General features: G+C 37.1%; 2 protein-coding genes across 2 annotated transcripts; both read right to left on the bottom strand.

The window, feature by feature from the left end:
* Positions 1-4,739: 4,739 nt before the first annotated feature.
* Positions 4,740-5,675, bottom strand: LOC118855146 (olfactory receptor 5B12-like). The gene has a single exon (XM_036765246.1). It carries the CDS (start codon positions 5,673-5,675, stop codon positions 4,740-4,742), a length of 936 nt encoding a protein of 311 aa, XP_036621141.1.
* Positions 5,676-15,862: 10,187 nt separating this feature from the next.
* LOC118855145 (olfactory receptor 5B2-like) lies at positions 15,863-16,810 on the bottom strand. The gene has a single exon (XM_036765245.1). The coding sequence runs from the start codon at positions 16,808-16,810 to the stop codon at positions 15,863-15,865; it is 948 nt and encodes a 315-aa protein (XP_036621140.1).
* Positions 16,811-17,305: the final 495 nt, after the last annotated feature.

Here is a 17,305-nt window from a genome sequence, read left to right as displayed (position 1 = left end):
TTTCACTTAGGTTGTCAGATTTATTGGCATACAGTTGGAAAAATAGTTTTTGACTATTGCTTTAATTTCTTCTTCATTGGTGCTGAATTCACCCTTTTCATTTTTGATCCTGATGATTTGTTGTTCTTTCTTTTTTAATTAAAATTAACCAATGGTGTATCCATTTTATTGATTTTCGTAAAGCCAGCTCTTTGTTTCATTCATTATTTCAATGGTTTTCTTTCAATTTTGTGAATCGTTCCTTTGATTTTCAGCATTTACAATTTGGCATTAATGAAAGGTTTTTAATTTGTTCTTTTTCTAGCTTTTTTGGTTGCAGGCCCAATTTGTTGATGTGTTCTTTCTCTATTTTATCGATGTAAGTGCTTAGAGATACAAATTTTCCTCTGCTTTGGATGAATATCATATATTTTGGGACATTGTCTCATTTTTGTCATTTTCCTTGATGAAACTATTGTTTCTATGGTATGTTGTTTGACCCACCCACTTTTTTTACTTCAAATTATTTATTTTTCCCAATTACGTGTAAAAACAATTTTAACCTTTTTTCACATTTTGAGTTCCAAATTCTTTCTCCCCTTGCCCTCCTCCCCTCATTGAGAAGGTAATTCATTTGACAAAGGTTATACATGTGAAGTCATGCAAAACATTTCCATGTAAATCGTACTGTAAAAGAAAACAGACACATACACACAAAAAAACCCAAGACAAGTAAAGAAAATAAAGAAAAAAGTATCTTCAATCTGCATTCAGGCTGTACCAATTCTTTCTCTGAAGATGGATAGCACCTTTTATCATAAGTCATTCAGTATTGTCTCAGGTCATTGTATTGCTGACAATACCTAAGTTATTCAAAGCACATCATCATACAGCATTGCTATTACTGTGTTCAGTCTTCTCTTGGTTATGCTCATTTCATTTTACATCAGTTCATGTTAAGTCGTTCCAGATTTTTCTGAGAGCATCCTGCTCGTAATTTCTTATAGCACAATAGTAGTGTATCACAACCATGTACGACAACTTATTCATTCCCCGATTGATGGACTTTCCCTCAATTTCCAATTCTTTGCCATCACTAAAAGAGTTGCTATAAATATTGAGGCTAGAGGCTTCAGTGCTTGCCCACTGAACAGCTGGCCTGCTGAGCCACAACCACTGGGCCTCAGTTGCTAATCTGTGCTGGGGTATAGGCCTCCTGATGGGTTGCCCCAACACGTCCTGCACTGGGCCACACTCTCCTTTTAACTAAGTGAGACCTTTCCTGTAATACTACTAAATTGGCATAGGCTGGAAAATTGTTTCACCCCATCTTTTGTGGGTTCTGTTGCTCCAGAATTTGTTTTGAGACATGATTTAGAGTTCTTCCCCAAGGTAAACTTGGGAGATCCCGGGCAACATCTTGCCTATTCTCTGCCATCTTGGCTCCAACCCATCTTCTTCCAGCCTTCTAATCAGATCGCCCACTACTATTGCCTTTGAAAAAGCAATGGATAGCCTTATTATTCCACTAATTATATCTATGACCTCCCAGAACAAATCATTCTTCTCAGGCTACCACACCACTCAAAGTGTTTTCTCACCCCTGCAGTTACACTCACATTGCACTTTTATATTTCTGAAGCACTTTACACATGCCACCTTATTAGATCCGAACAAGACCTATATGACAGATGGTATTATTCTTCTCATTTTACAGATGAAAAAACTGAGGCTGAGAAAGGCTAAATGACTTTTCCAGGATCACAGCTACTTAATGCTATTGTGGTATTCAAACTTGGGTCTCCTTGCCTTGCATTCCACATCTCTATCTTCTATACTACCTAGCTGCTTAATGGATCGTAAACTTTGAAGGTAGGCACTGTCTTGCTTTTGTATTTGTTTTTCTGCTTCTAAGCAGAGTGCTTGTCACTTAAGAAACACTAACTCAATTTGTCTTTATTGATTCATCTATGAAGCAAACATGGAAAGAGCTGGGAAATCAGAAACAAAAACCCATAGAACCTGCCCTTCATGGAGGTTATAAAGAAAAAAAACACTAAGAAATTAGTTGATCTCATCTGATTATTGCAGGAGGATGTTAATATTTATAAAAATACCTGAATATACTAAAAGTTCCACAAACTATTTCAAACAAGTTGAGGCAGTGGTAAAGTGCTTTACTTTTTTATATTTTGCAATCCACATTCATAATGGCATGTGAGGGTTTAGACAAATGAAGCAAAAAAGTTTGCTATGTCCCAATAGGCACCCAGGTTTCTGGAGGCAGTAGTATTATGTAAACACAAAAGGTCTGGGGAAAATCTCGAGAGGGTTAGAGTGAAGGAATCTTAGAAGCTTAGAGTCAGAGAGCTCCCAGTAGTCATTAAATCTAATCATGACTGAAAATTACATGCAATACGTATTTACTCCTCATGAAGACCTACAGTGAAGGAGAATTCTCCTAATTTTGACTAGGATCATTTGTTTGGAAATTTTTTCCTTGCATTGAGCCAAAATTTACCTCTGAAATCCCCAGCCATTACTTTATGATCTACTTTCTAGGACCAAGCAGAATGTGTCTAATCATTCTTCCATAAGATACATCTTTAAGTACTTCACTCACCAACACTTAAATTTTCATTCTTCAAAACGAATATACTCAATTCTCTAACTGTTCTTCAAAAAGAATAGTATCCAGTAAACATTCTTTCCCGAAATGTGACCCCCAGGACTGAATAAAATCTTCAGAAATACTCTCAAAAGCAAAGCAATATGATCAGCTACCTCATTTGGGGCAAAATATTTATCAATGTGGTCATGTATGGAATTAATATTTTTGCTTTCAAGTCCTACTATTCACTGGTATTGTACCAGTAGCCCACTAATACCAACTGAATTTTTTTTAGATGAGCCATGCACTAGGGCCAGGTGATTTGACTCAAAAATAATTAAAATTCCAAAGGGAGATGATACGGAGTGGGAGAAGGAATACCAAATGCATACCAAAGTCATCCATGCCCCACAAAGACTTCTGGGCTCACATGGGCCAAGTTCAATCCTAATAAAATTGATCCGCACAAAATGATTTTTTTCTCTCTTCTTAGCTCATTACTGTCACAATAAATAACTGCACTAAGGAGAAAATGAGGAACAAAGATGCAAGCATAATAAATTCATTAGCAAGGCTAGCAATTGTAAATAAAAGGGGTGCAAGCCAAGGATTCATTTGACAGTCAAAGAAGCTCTTTTATACAATTGGTTACATAAGGTACTAGATAAAGTCCAGTTACTCAGACTAAATTAAGACTGTTCTTGGTCACACAAAAATTAATGATGGGCTTTTCTTGGCTTGACTGAGAGCAGGAAGATACATAATCCAGGCAACAGGAAAATATAGCATTGACTAACATCCTCTGGAAAGTCTGGTGCTTGGCAAGTATCCTGTGTGACCAGGTTGAGTAATCTACCAGCAATGTCAGTAAAATTCACAGATTTGGGTCTTTGTGGCTGGATGTTTGACTGTAGGAATAGGGAAATTAAGATCTTACAAATATTACAAATTAGGGCTATACAATTAAAGCCTACATTTGCTATACATATATTGATTCTAGTGATTCTCAATCAACGATTTATAAATAATACAAAATACAGAGGCTATCAATTTTCAATTCCAAATTACCCTCAAGAAGAGTTGTTCTTAGAAAATTAACTTACTTCCTAAAAGTATAGTATGTTGCCAATTTTCTCCTAGTACTGTCAAGATGGCTCTCCAGCTCCTATAATTCAAGTTACCAAATAGTAGATAGCTTTTATTTCATCCCACAGAAAAGTCAAATGATACTTTTAAAAAATATCACAAAAACCCCTATTCAAACACAAAAACACACAAAGCACCAAGAATCTGTTAGCTAGAATTAAATTGATATTGAGTTGGAAATTGGGACATTACACTAATGTTACAGTAAAATACTTCTTTCCCACAGTATCGATGTTCTTTCCAGGAGCTAAGGGACATACTGTGGTTTGTATTTCTTCCTAAATGCAGCTGTACTGCAGCAGTGTGGTAGAGCCAGCTACAAGTGGCTCATGAAGGGATCATTGAATTTTAAGTGGAATATTTAGATCACATAAATCAGTAAATTCTACAAATCAAGACTTTATTGTTTTGTTGATGATCTAGACTTTAGGAGGTGATGTAGAAAATAATAAAGTAGATTAGGTTTCAAAGTATATCATGGATATATTCTTTCCCATAGAGCTGCTCCTTAAGCATTTAAAAATTCACATCTCATTTAGGGGATGCTGAATAAGCAAGGCCCTTGACATCAAAGCTTCAATTTCCAAGAAACTCAGTGGATTTGCTCCACAAATATTAAGCTGTTCAGAAATGATGGGGCTTGTCTTCCTCCTTCTGGAAGAACAACAGATAGAATGAATAAATTACACTTAGAGGTGGCTGTGTAGACATAAACACTCATCATTCATTCTACATAGCAATCATATCATATAGGGGATATTGTTAAGGCCCTTTAAATATGAGGAAACAGCCTGAGACATTAAATGACTTATCAAAGGTTATATAATGTGAAAGTGTCTGAGAAAGAACTTAAATTCATGTCTCCTAACTTTAAGTCCATGACACTTTCTAATATGTGATGTTGCCTCTCAAAAAGTTTGAATTATAATTCTCAGTGCATAAGAAAAAAATATACTAATTTGGGGGCTGGATCCCAGGGTGGGGAAGGTACAGATTCAATTTTCTAAGAAAGAAGATGATCCAACTGAAGTCGTTGTCTCCTCACAGCTTTCCTAAAAGCATTCTTGACATCTTTGTTCCTCAGACTATAGACCAGAGGGTTCAACATGGGGATGACTGTGGTATAGAACACTGAGACCATTTTGTCTGAGTCCATTGAATGGCTTGAACTGGGTTGCAAGTACATGAAGATGATTGTCCCATAAAATATGGACACTGCTGTGAGATGGGAAGCACAAGTGGAGAAGGCTTTCTGGTGGCCTTCAGCAGAAGGGATCTTCAGGATGGTGATGAAGATTAACAAGTAAGAGGTAAAAATGACAAGAAATGGGAACAAGGCAGTGAATGATGCTATGATAAAGACTACTGACTGAATGAGTTGAATATCAGAGCATGAGAGAACTAGAAGAGGGAGAATATCACAGAAAAAATGATGGACCACATTGGATTTACAGAAGGAAAGGCTAAAGGTATTTCCTATGACTATGGAGGAGGTCAGAAAGCCACAGATATGAGCACCACTGGCCAGCTGTGCACATACAGTTGATGTCATGATAGTAGTGTAATGCAGAGGCTTGCATATAGCTGCATGGCGATCATAGGCCATAGAGGCTAAGAGGAAACTTTCAGTCCCAGCAAAGGCTCCAAAGAAGAACAACTGTGTAGCACATCCACTGTAGGAAATAATTTTGTTGCCTGTGAGGAGCCCAGCCATCACCTTAGGAGTAATAGCTGAGGAGTAGCCAAAATCCACCAGAGAGAGGTGACTGAGGAAAACGTACATGGGGGTGTGGAGGTGGGAGTCGCAGGAACTCAGAGCAACTATCCCCAGGTTCCCTACCAGGGTGAGGAGGTAGATGAGGGTAAACATTAGGAAGAGAGGAACCTGAAGCTCTAGGATGAACTCCTTCACCTCAGACCTGCTCTCCAAAGATATCATTTGAAAGTGAGGCCATTTACCTGCCACTCTACATGATGCATGGCTCCAAGACACAAAATATCATCAGAGGCTCATCTTATGTGCGGGACAGAAATAAGGAATGAAGGAACCAAAAGCATAAATGTGTCATTGCAGTTGCTCTAGCTCCCCCAAATACCTTGATCCAATTTCTCATAGAGTCCCTTGTTACCCCCTATTTTCTGTCCATTACAAACTTAATAGTCTCTTAAATGGCATTTCCCTCTGCAAGAAAGACAAATAACTGCCTTCTTATCTGGAAAATCAGCATGAAAAGAGGGTATTGTTGCTTCATATGGAGAACTATCTCTTTTCTTATGAATATACTTTACTCTGATAATGAGAGAAAAGAGGAACAAAGGACAAGGAGGAGGAATAAAATGAGAGAAAAGTTAAAAGATGGAGAGAAGAGAGGAAAAGCTCAAAGAAAGTGGGATGAAATTTCCTGGAATTCCACTTAGTCTGAGTTTCACTGTGGCTTTAAGGTCTATGCAATGGACTGAAGTCACCAGTTCCTGAGAAAGAACAGCTGCAGGTTAACAGCCGTTGCATAGTTATGGGAGTCTTTAGTCAAAAATGGCCATTGATGGATCACATAGCAATATGTATGATTTCTAAATCTGTTTCCTTCACACAGTCTGCTCCCTTTTCAGTTTTCCACCACTGCCAGCATGGAAGCTAAAGGTGACCACAAGCAAGGACTCTTTGTCCTTTTTCACTACATGATTTTCTGGGTCCCAGAGAAATCATCGATCTTTGGTTTAGACTCTTTCAAGGTTGAGCTAAAACCAAACCTACTGGATGCCTTTCCTGATCCACTTCAATTCTAGGGCCTTCCTCTTTTGATTATCTCCAATTTATTCCTGGGTATAATTTGTTTATGCATAGTTATTTATATGTTGCCTAGAGATGGTTCGCACCTTGAGGGCAGGGATTCTGTTTTTACTTTTCCTTCTATTCTTAGTGTTTAGCATGATGGTGGCCATAGAGTAGACACTTAATAAATGTTCATGGACTCACTGATTAGTCATTATTAACCCTCCCCATTTGAACTAAGCCAAGGCAGCCTTTGGGCATCAGACAAATACATAGTCCATCCATAGACTCTACCATAAGTCTTTACAGCTCAGAAGGACCTGCCACAATTATGTTTCACTAACCTAGACTTAGAATACTTAGTTTCATCTCTACCACCACGAGACATTAAAAGTATTATTTTTCAGGATTTACAAGTAGGCTGCCATGTGCTTTCTACAGAATGTTGTATCTCAAAAAAAAAACCCAAAAAAACAAACCCATAGAAAACAACATCAGAGAATCTTAAGTCATGATGGTTTTTCAGAGGTCATTTCCCTCAAATCACACCTGACCAGTAGTCACCTCTGCAAAACTCTGCCAAAAGGCATGTAAGATTGAAAAAAGGAAGAACTTTTTAAAGAAGAAGAATGAAAGATAAGAGTTATATAGCTTTAGTAGCCTATTGGGGTTTTCAAGGAGTTATGCCTAACAAGCAAGATGAACTAGAATCTCTAATACAAGAAAACAAACATAGTTGCCAAGTTAATGTTTAGACTAGAGTGATGGGACTCATAACAAAAATATTGTTCTGGATAGATTTCACCCTTACTTGAATGAAATGAAATAGGTAACAGCAAGCCATTGTATTTGTAAAGAATGGCCTCTATACTCACATGAGGAAATCCAGGAACCAGAATGAGGCAACATGATGAAAAGCATTCTACTGTTATCAGCATAAAAATACTTTTAATACACAGCATTTATATTGTAAGAGGAAACAGATCATCAAGGTGATAAATATAAACTTGGCAAGAAGAAATGATTTATTAGTAGATGGAGGACTTTAATTGTCTGGGAATCTGATAGAATGTTCTATCTTCTTCCTTTCTGTCTGCAATTCTCTATCTCTCTCCCTTTGTATTTTTTTCCTATCTCTGTCTCTCCTTGTTTGTCTGTTTTTCTCTTAGCCTCTGTCTTTGTATTTCACTTCCTTCCTTCCTTCTTTCTTTCTTTCTTTCTTTCTTTCTTTCTTTCTTTCTTTCTTTCTTTCTTTCTTTCTTTCTTTCTTTCTTTTGTCCTTCCTTCCTTCCCTCCTTCCTTCCTTCCTTTCTTTCTTTCTCTCTTTCATTCTATCAATCTGGTGAATTCAGTCTAAATACCCAGATAACTCTGTTTCTCTTTCGTCAAAGAACATCCATTGAATTCTTGAATATAAATTATATTTTTATCCATCAAAAATTCAAAAGGGAAGGAACCAAAATGAGGAAATCTTATTCTGCATTTGATTCTCATAGGAGATGACAAATTGTTAAATAAGATCAAAATAAGTGGGAATGTTACAGAAATTGGAGGAAAGCAACTGAATCATCTCAAAGTTTGAGATAATTTAAAAAAAACAGCATTTGTCACACATGCACATTAGGTTTGAGGTGAGTCAAGTACAGGCTTTCCAGAGGAAGGATAGTAGTGTCCTATGGGTTAATTCTATAAGGAGTTCAAAACTTAAAGTATAGAAAGATCTTAAGAATGCAATTTTGAAGACAACAGAAGAAAAATTGTTGATTATGTAGACTTAGATATGAAAAAAAAACCTTCAGTAAAGGAAAAGGAGAGGTAAGCAAGGATGAACCACAAAGCAGATCCTATCTTATAATATTGTAAGTGTAAGAGGAGTGCCAGGGCCCAGGGTGAGCTGAAGGAAGCAGAGAAAGCTAAAGACTAACAGAAGATGTTTCTTTTTTGAAGAAATGGCTATTTGGGGATCAAACAATAATCAAGTAAGGATTGTACAATTCTCCAGGTTGAATTGACAGGACAAGTACAGCAAATAAGAAAGGCAGAGATTCTCGATTTATGTTTTGCTTCTGTTTTTTCTAACAAGGAGAATGTTCTTTGGATTTAGAAGAAGTGGTCAACTATGATTTATAGGGATTTAATAGTACATATAATAATAATTAGCACTGATATTAGTGAAGGGAAGGAAAAAAGCATCTATATAGTGTTTATTAGGTGCCAAATACTGAGTTAAGTGTGCACTTTATCAGTATTATCTTATTGGATTCTCACTACAACCTTACAATGTAGGGGTTTTTATTATTTCCATTTTAAAGTTGAGGGACCTGAGGCAAACACTGCTTGAGTGACTTGCTATGGATTACATCCTAAATATCTGAGGCTAGATTGGAACTCAGGACTTCCTGACTCCAGTCCCAGTGCTCTAACCCCTGTACCAGAGCTGCTTTTTTAAAGTAGGCCAAGAATGTTAAATACATTGAATGTACGATCCTCACAACAACTTCGTGACATACATGGCTAACAAAAAACCTAATCTGACCTTACACTGAGGGCACAGTATCCCAGAGTACAGAGGTGGTCCACTGTATTCCACATTTTCAGCAACATGTTCACTTGTCACCTCCAGAAGGGACATTGGAAGGTACATATTTTCCAGAGGAGGTCAGCCAGGATGGAGAAGGACTTGGAAATCTTGTCATATTGGGATTGGTGGAAAGAACTGAGAGTGTTTGGTGTAAAGAAGATAAAAGACGGGTGTCAGGGGTGGGGTTGGGATTAGTTTTCTTCCGGTATCTGCAGGACTGTCACAAGGAGGAAGGGTTCGACTTGTTCTATTTGTACCGAAAAGAAAGAGCCAGAAGCAAAATGCAGAAATTAAGAAGAAACAAATATAGGTTTAATGTGAGGAAAACATTCCAGAAATATTGGTATTCAGAAGAGGAAGGGGCTGGCCTAATATGTACTGGATTGCCTCTCACTTGAGGTCTTGAAGGAAGGGCTAGTTGACCACTTTTTAAATATATATCATATTATTTATACACATGTATGATATATATGTATACATATACATTTATGTGTGTGTACGTATGTGTACATGTGTATTATATATCTATATCTATATATATATCTATACATATATCTATCTATACATATATCTATCTTTCTATTCATATATACATATCTATCTATCTATCCATATGAATGAAAGAGAGGGGAAGACCAAGGCAGAGACAAAAATTGTCTATTTCTCATTTTATGAGGAATTTGACAACTAGCTCGGTATTGTCACTGTGGTCATGGAAAAGTCACCTCATTTCACTCATATGTCAAAAGACAGTAAAATTCATGGAACCTACATCATAGGGTTCTTCTGATCATAGGAAAAAATTCTATTAACTGTTTTAAAAACCTTAAAGCTCTTTGTAACTTACTTTACTATTGTTATTTTAATTATTATCATAACTGCTGCTACCTGTACTATCTATCAGAAATCCTCTTGAGGTCTTTTACTCATGGGCTACTATAGACTTCAGTTTGCTCATCAATAAAGAAAAGACATTAGACTAGATCACCTCTGAGAACCTTTCCAGTTCCACATAGATGATCTCATGATACTTCTAACCTGCATTGATTTTAAAGCTTTTCATTAGCCTTCATAACACCACAATAAAAGAGCCTTTATTCTAATGGAATTTATTTGGGACTTCTAGGTAAGGACAACGTGAATAATTAAAACTTTATATCATGGTCTATTAGAGAAGTAGAAATAAAACCTATTTTTGCAACTAACAATGAAGATTTTCCTTTAGCATAACAGGAATTATCCTAAGTACAATACAAACAATCAACTTAGAGCCAAGATTGATAGTGATGTTCATCCCCCACATGGTAGTCATGAGCCATTTTGGTAGTCAGTAGTACTGAATCAAATATGTATAGATATAGTCTATGTCTCTGATAGTCCTTCTAATTGATGTACTCACTGTTAGGTCCTCTTGATTTTCCGTGTCTAGAGAGAGCTCTCATCATTGTCAGGGCAGAAAAAGCCATTTGGTTTCTATTCAAAAATCCTCAGATGTTGGTAGATACTATGTTTTGGAAAGCACACTTGATTAGGGGACTGAAGATTTGGTCTCCTGTGTTGCTTGGATTTGAACTATTTTTCCCTGTGATCTCACAAAAGCCAATCAATCCTTCTGGGTCACTGTCTCCTCATCTGAAAAATGGGGTTAATATTTCTTTGGGGGTAGTGCTTACACATAATGAATGTAAAGGAAATGTGTTCTAAGAGTCGAGTGCTATTGATATGAAAGTGACCGTGATCAGCACAGGTTATTGGGCTTGTATGTCATCATGGACCAGCGGGTGCTCTGAAAAACACAAAGACAGAGAGAAAAGAGGAAAGAGGTATTACAATAATACAAAGTACTAATGTGGGAATGTACTAAGGTGGGCTTGCATCTTAGAATCAAAAAGATGTGTATTTAAATCCCATCTCAGATCCTTGTTAATTCTACACATCTGGTCAAGGCACTTAAGCCATTTAGACTCAAGTTACCTACCTGTAAAAGGGTGATAATATTAGTAGGATTTATGACACAGAGTTGCAGGGAGATTAAAAGAAGAAAAGTGGTGTAAAGCCCTTTGCAAATGTTTTAGTCCTATAACAATGTGAGCTATTATCATGGAGGGCAAAGACTATATCTCATCTAAATTGTGTTTTCAATGCTCCCTCCTCGAGAATTCAATGCAGTTCTCTGCACACAATATTCCCTTAGTCGACATCATTTAAGTAAGTGTTCATTAGAACTGTTCAGTTGCCCGTCCATCACATTACTCCTTCAGTTACCGAATGATGATGACCAAGAGAAGGTCCAAGTAGAAAATATTAACTGGTGTCTAAAGAGCGCTTTTGTATTGAATATAATTGCATACATGATCTCATCTGAACCCCAAGACAACTTTGTGAGATGAATACAACAATTGCAATTGTACACATTTGATGGATAAGGAAAGGGAAGATGTCAAGTGACTTACCCATGGGTAAAAAGTGACTTAGTATCTGTTATAGAGAAAGTTTTTATCCAAGTCTTCCTACCTCCAGGTCTAGAGATGTTTCCACTGCAGTCTTGGATGAGATAACCTACAACCTACCTGGCCTGATATGGAGAATGGTGGTCAAGACTCCAAAGGGGAGAGTTAGTCAAGAACTTTTTATTCAAGGTTGACTTGAAGTCCCAAGACTAGGAAGCATGTGATCTTATTGAAAAAAAAACAAACTCTTCATTAGTCAGTGGGTCAAAGAGTCCAAAAGTTCCTAGTAGCAGAGAGGTCACTTCTGGCCATTGCTGTGCCATAAATGGCAGTAGAGTTAGCAATGTCCATCCCTACCCTCTATTAAGCTTAGCCTCAGGAAGCAGAAAAAGAACTGCATGAATGAGTGAATGACTCAGAGAATTGGACAAACAAGCTGATAAGCTGATTCCCCAGCACTGGGCCCTTTAGGGAAATTTTTCAGTATCAGTATTTGGAGTAAGGGATGAGTCTGGGACTGTATGAAGACCTGGGAGCCCTGCAGCTCTTGGGAGATGATGCTCCCTTGGAGATCCTAGCAGCTCTGTTGCTAAATCATGAACAAAACAAGCCATTAAGTTCTTCTCTGACCATGGGAAAAGAAACATTTTCTCATGAGAACTTTGTCAATCTTAGCTTATTATGAGCAAAGTGAGGAAGAAAGCACCTGAACAAGCCCATTGACAAAAGCCAGATGCTAGTCCTTCTTCCACCATCTCCTAACGACATTAAATTCATCAAGTCACTGAACATCTCTAAGTCTCAGTTTATTCATCTTTGAAGTGGGTATGCTAATCTCATACCTGAAAACAAACAAAAGATTTTGTGAAGATCAACTGTTATACTGAACATGAAAGAGATATGGAGTAGTGAAAAAATCTCCACAAAGTGGGGTAATCAAAATATCCCTGAACTTGGAGATGGAAGATCTAAAATGGACTTAGAGGTCACTGTGAAACTCTAGTCAAATAACATTTTCTGGATAAACCTTGGTCTCCTCATTACTAAAATGCAAATAAGCATATTTGTGTACTGTAACTCTTAGGACCATTGTGAGAATAGTATTTGTAAATCATAAATGACATGCTTATTATCAATATTAATTCTCTCCTTAAAAATATCCAAAGCTCCCAGTTGATCTATCTCCCCAAACACCATCTTGTCCTGTCCCACTCTGCTTCATAACTCTGGTTCTTGAGGACCCATGTCCTAAAGATCCTAGTTCATAGTAACTGGGGTGAATACTTCAGTAATCATTTCTCATATTTTAACATTTTGACAAACTCCTTCGTTGCATACTTCAATATAAGATGCAGAGAAAGACAGTAAAGAGAATAGAGTGATAGATTAAGATTTTGTTGAATACTTAGACCCAAGAAGGATTTAATGATGGCTTATTGTCAACTTGGAAGGCCATCTCTCTAATCCCCTGCCTGCCTGTATCTCCCACACATTGAAAAATCTTTTTGTATGTTTTTATATATTTTATGTGCACTTTCATGTGTGTATATAGTTTTACCCAATAACATTTGTCTCCTACTGGATAAACTATATTCTTTTTGTCTTGGTATACCACAAACTTGCAGAGTCTAATGAGTTTCATGTAATATTTCACATGCCTCTAGATTGTTGTGTACATGATCATGTCAGTTTCAAATTGCTGCAGAATAAAGGTCCAAAATGCTTCATTCATACGGATGCTTGTAGTCACAGAGGAAAAAGAGATTTGTAACATAATTGAGTAATTATTTACTTCTTGTGGCACCAATGAAAATTGGTGAGTTCCAGTTCCTGGGATTATAATTGTGAAGCCACAAAGAGTTTGTGAACCACTAAATGAGAGACATTGCACTAAATCATTCTACCTCTCATCTTTAGAAATATTCTAGCTCCTAGTCCACCCTCTCTCAAAGTAAGTCCTTAGTAGTTATTTGTTGAATTTCTTGAAAAAATTGAATGGAAGCTCAACTGTGACCCCAAAACCAAAATATATGGTAGTAATGATGTCTATCAAAGGTAACCAAAGATTCTTCAGAATTTCCCCTGAGAATAATGATTGCAATTTTCCTCTTAGGTAAAGCTTATTGTGTTTATTGAAAGGAATCATGTGAATTACCCCTGTACGGTGTACTGACAACTATGAAAGGTAGTAATGAACAGATGAATGATGAAAAAGCATCTATTCCATGCAAAATACTGTGCCAAGTTCTGTGGATACATATTGAAAAGCAGAGAGTCATGTTCTCAAGGGTTTACTTCTAATCAGGGAGATGATACATACAGTTCATTTCAGATGTAAGCATCACGTGAAGGACCAGCCTTCACTGACAGAACATTTTCTCATTTGGGAACATGGTTCTCCACAATGACTATATTTCTGGATAAGGACTGCAGAATTATTCGTAGTTATTATTTTTTGTTATTTCTTTAATTAATTTTGGGGCAAAAGCAATAGTAGAAGCAATGGCAGGGCTGAAAATGTGAGTTGATTTGAGTCCAAAATAATTCAAATCCCAAAGCAAAAAAAGGGTGGAATCAGAGTGGGAAAAGGGACACCAAATGCTTACCAAATGCCCTCATGCCTCATCAAGACTTTTAGTCTTACATGGCCCATGTTTAATCCTGGAAAAATGACTTACAAAAAGTTTTTCTCTCTCTTGTTATCTCAATACTATTATAATAAAACTTTATGATAAAGAGAAGCTGAGGCAGAATGGTCTGAGAAGAATTAATTTATTAGCTTGGCTAAAAAATGTCAATAAAAGAGATACAAGGCTTTTTACTATCTAAGGATACCTTTAACAATCAGAGTAACTCTTTTATATACCTGGTTATATAAGTTACCAGAAGCTGTCCAGTGACGCAATCTAAACTGAATGTGATTGGTCACAGAGATGAAGGGTTGGTTTTGCCTGGATTAAATCAGAGTAGAGATTTCATGAACCAGGGCAACAGGGAAAATAATATTGACTAATATCCCTTGGAAAGTCTCATGGTAAGCAAAGAACCTGAGACCAGGGTCACTCACCTCCCCACATGGTAGGCAAATGCTCATTGATTTGAGTCTTTGTTGTTTGACTTTAGCCCATAGCAACAGATAACTTAAACTCTTACAAATTTTACCAATGATGTCTATGCCATTATATCTACATTCAATAGACATATATTAAATCCAGGGATAAGATATAATTCTCAAACAATAATTAATAAGTAATGTAAAATAAAATGAATCATCAATTTTCAATATTATATAACCCTATCAATAGAGGCATCCTTGGAAAATTAACTTACAGGCTGATAAGATGGTATGTTCCTAAGTTTCTTCCAATAAGGTCAAGATGGGTCTCCAGCTCATATATAATAATTCGAATTGCCGAATACTTGATAGCCTTTGTTTCAGCCCCCATCAAAATCAAAATATGTAAAAAAATACAGCAACCTGTATTCAGACACAGAAATACCCAAAACATCTAAAGAATGTCTTAGATAGAATGGAATTGGTATTGAGGTATTACAGTAAAATACAACTCTTCCACAGGATCATTCAATGTTCTTTGCAGGCCCTTAGGACCACCTATGGTTTATATCCTTCCTAAAGGTAGCTGTGCTGAAGGGCTGTGCTGAAGCCTGCTCCAGAGGGGCCACAAAAAGATTATTGAATTTTGAGCCTGAACATTGAGACCATAGAAATCAGTAAATGCTACAGATAAAGACTTCACTTATTCTTTTGTTGATGATCCAGTGTTTAGAAAGTGATGGAGAAAATAAAAACAATATTAAATTTTAAAGTGTCTCATGGACCCTGTTTTTCAAAGCTATGGTTCTTAAGCATTTAGCATCATACCTCATGATTAGGTTCTTCTGAAACAGTAATGCCAATAACATGAAAGCTATAAATTCCAAACAACTCAGTGGCTTTGCTTTCCCAGTATGATTCTGTGCAAAAATGTTGTAAATGATCTTCCACTTTCCAGATTTCCTATATTGTGCTTGTGTCTGTGTTTACATATGTCATTCATTCTACATGACAATCTGTAAATAGGAAATAAAATTAAGTCTCTTTGAACTTCAGAAAACTGAGGCTGAAAGTTTAAGTGGCTTGCCTAAGGAAACAAAATATGAAAATGTCTGAGACACAATTTAAATTTCAGACTCTCTTAACTTCAAGTCTTTTCAACCATGTACCTATGAAAAAGTTTGGCTACCACTTCTCTGTGCAAAAAAAATACTTTGAATTGGGGGCTGGATCCCAGAGTGGGGAAGGTTCACATTAGATTTTCTGTCTAACAAACATGAGAATCAAATTGAAGTTGTTGCCCTCTCACAGCTTTTCTAAAAGCATTCTTGACATCTTTGTTCCTCAAACTATAGACAAGGGGGTTCAACATGGGGATGACTGTGGTGTAAAACACTGACACCATTTTATCTGTGTCCATTGAATGGTTTGAGCTGGGTTGGAAGTACATGAAGGTGATTGTCCCATAAAATATGGACACTGCTGTGAGATGGGAAGCACAGGTGGAGAAGGCTTTCTGGCGGCCTTCAGCAGAATGGATCTTCAGAATAGTGATGAAGATTAACAAGTAAGAAGCAAAGATGACAAGAAATGGGACAAATACAGTGAATGATCCTATGATAAAGAATACCAACTCAATGCTGTGAGTATCAGAGCAAGAGAGAACTAGGAGAGGAGGGACATCACAGAAAAAGTGATGGACCACATTGGATTTACAGAAGGAAAGGCTAAATGTGTTTCCTGTGACTATGGAGGAGGTTAGAAAGCCACATATGTGAGCACCACTGGCCAGAAATGCACATACTGTTGAAGTCATGGTAGTGGTATAATGTAGGGGCTTGCACACAGCTGCATGGTGATCATAGGACATGGAAGCCAAAAGGAAACTTTCAACTGTGGCAAAGGCCACAAAGAAAAATATTTGTGCAGCACATCCATTATAGGAGATGACCTGGGCACCTGTGAGAAACCCAGCCATCACTTTGGGAGTAACAGCTGAGGAATAGCCAAAATCTACCAGAGAGAGGTTAATGAGGAAAAAGTACATGGGGGTGTGGAGGTGAGAATCCCAGGAGATGAGAGCTACCATCCCCAAGTTCCCTATCAGGGTGGTGAGGTAGATGAAGGTGAACATGATGAAGAAAGGAACCTGGAGCTCTGGAGCATCTGTTAATCCTGCGAGGATGAACTCATTCACTTCAGATCTGTTCTCCATAGAAATTGCCCTTTGAAAGTGAGGTCATTCACCTGCAACAAAAGAGGAATCATCAGAAAAATCAATTCTGTATGATGAATGACTTCAAGTCATAAAATATGGTCAGAGAACAATTTTATGTGAGGAGTAGAAGTAAGGAATCAAAGGACTGAGAACATCTAGGTAGTTGTCATAGCAATTACACTACATCACAAAAAATCAATTGTCCATTTTCCCATCAAGAGAGGTAGTTGCTAATGTATTACTCTTCACCATTTTCCAATCTGATAAAATATTATCAATCATCCAAGTGGAATTTCCTTCATTAGGAAAAGGAAGTGCCTTATTCTCTGCAAAAACCACCATAAGAGGGAATATGGTTTTTGGTCTAATATGGACAATGTAAATATGCTTAACTCTTATGATGAAGAGTAAAAAGAGGAATAAAGGAGAAGAGGCAGGAACCAACTAAGACAAGTTAAGACTGCGAGAAAGGATCAAAGAAAGTTGGCCAAA

Source organism: Trichosurus vulpecula, chromosome 6, assembly GCF_011100635.1.
Source record: "Trichosurus vulpecula isolate mTriVul1 chromosome 6, mTriVul1.pri, whole genome shotgun sequence".
In the NCBI taxonomy this organism is placed as follows: Eukaryota; Metazoa; Chordata; class Mammalia; order Diprotodontia; family Phalangeridae; genus Trichosurus; species Trichosurus vulpecula.
The sequence above is the reverse complement of the archived record's forward strand: the minus strand, read 5'-3'. Positions and strand labels throughout refer to the sequence as shown.

Coding starts and splice junctions, on each gene's coding strand:
- LOC118855146 (XM_036765246.1), bottom strand. CDS start 5,675: ATGATATCTTTGGAGAGCAGGTCTGAGGTGAAGGAGTTCATCCTAGAG.
- LOC118855145 (XM_036765245.1), bottom strand. CDS start 16,810: ATGGAGAACAGATCTGAAGTGAATGAGTTCATCCTCGCAGGATTAACA.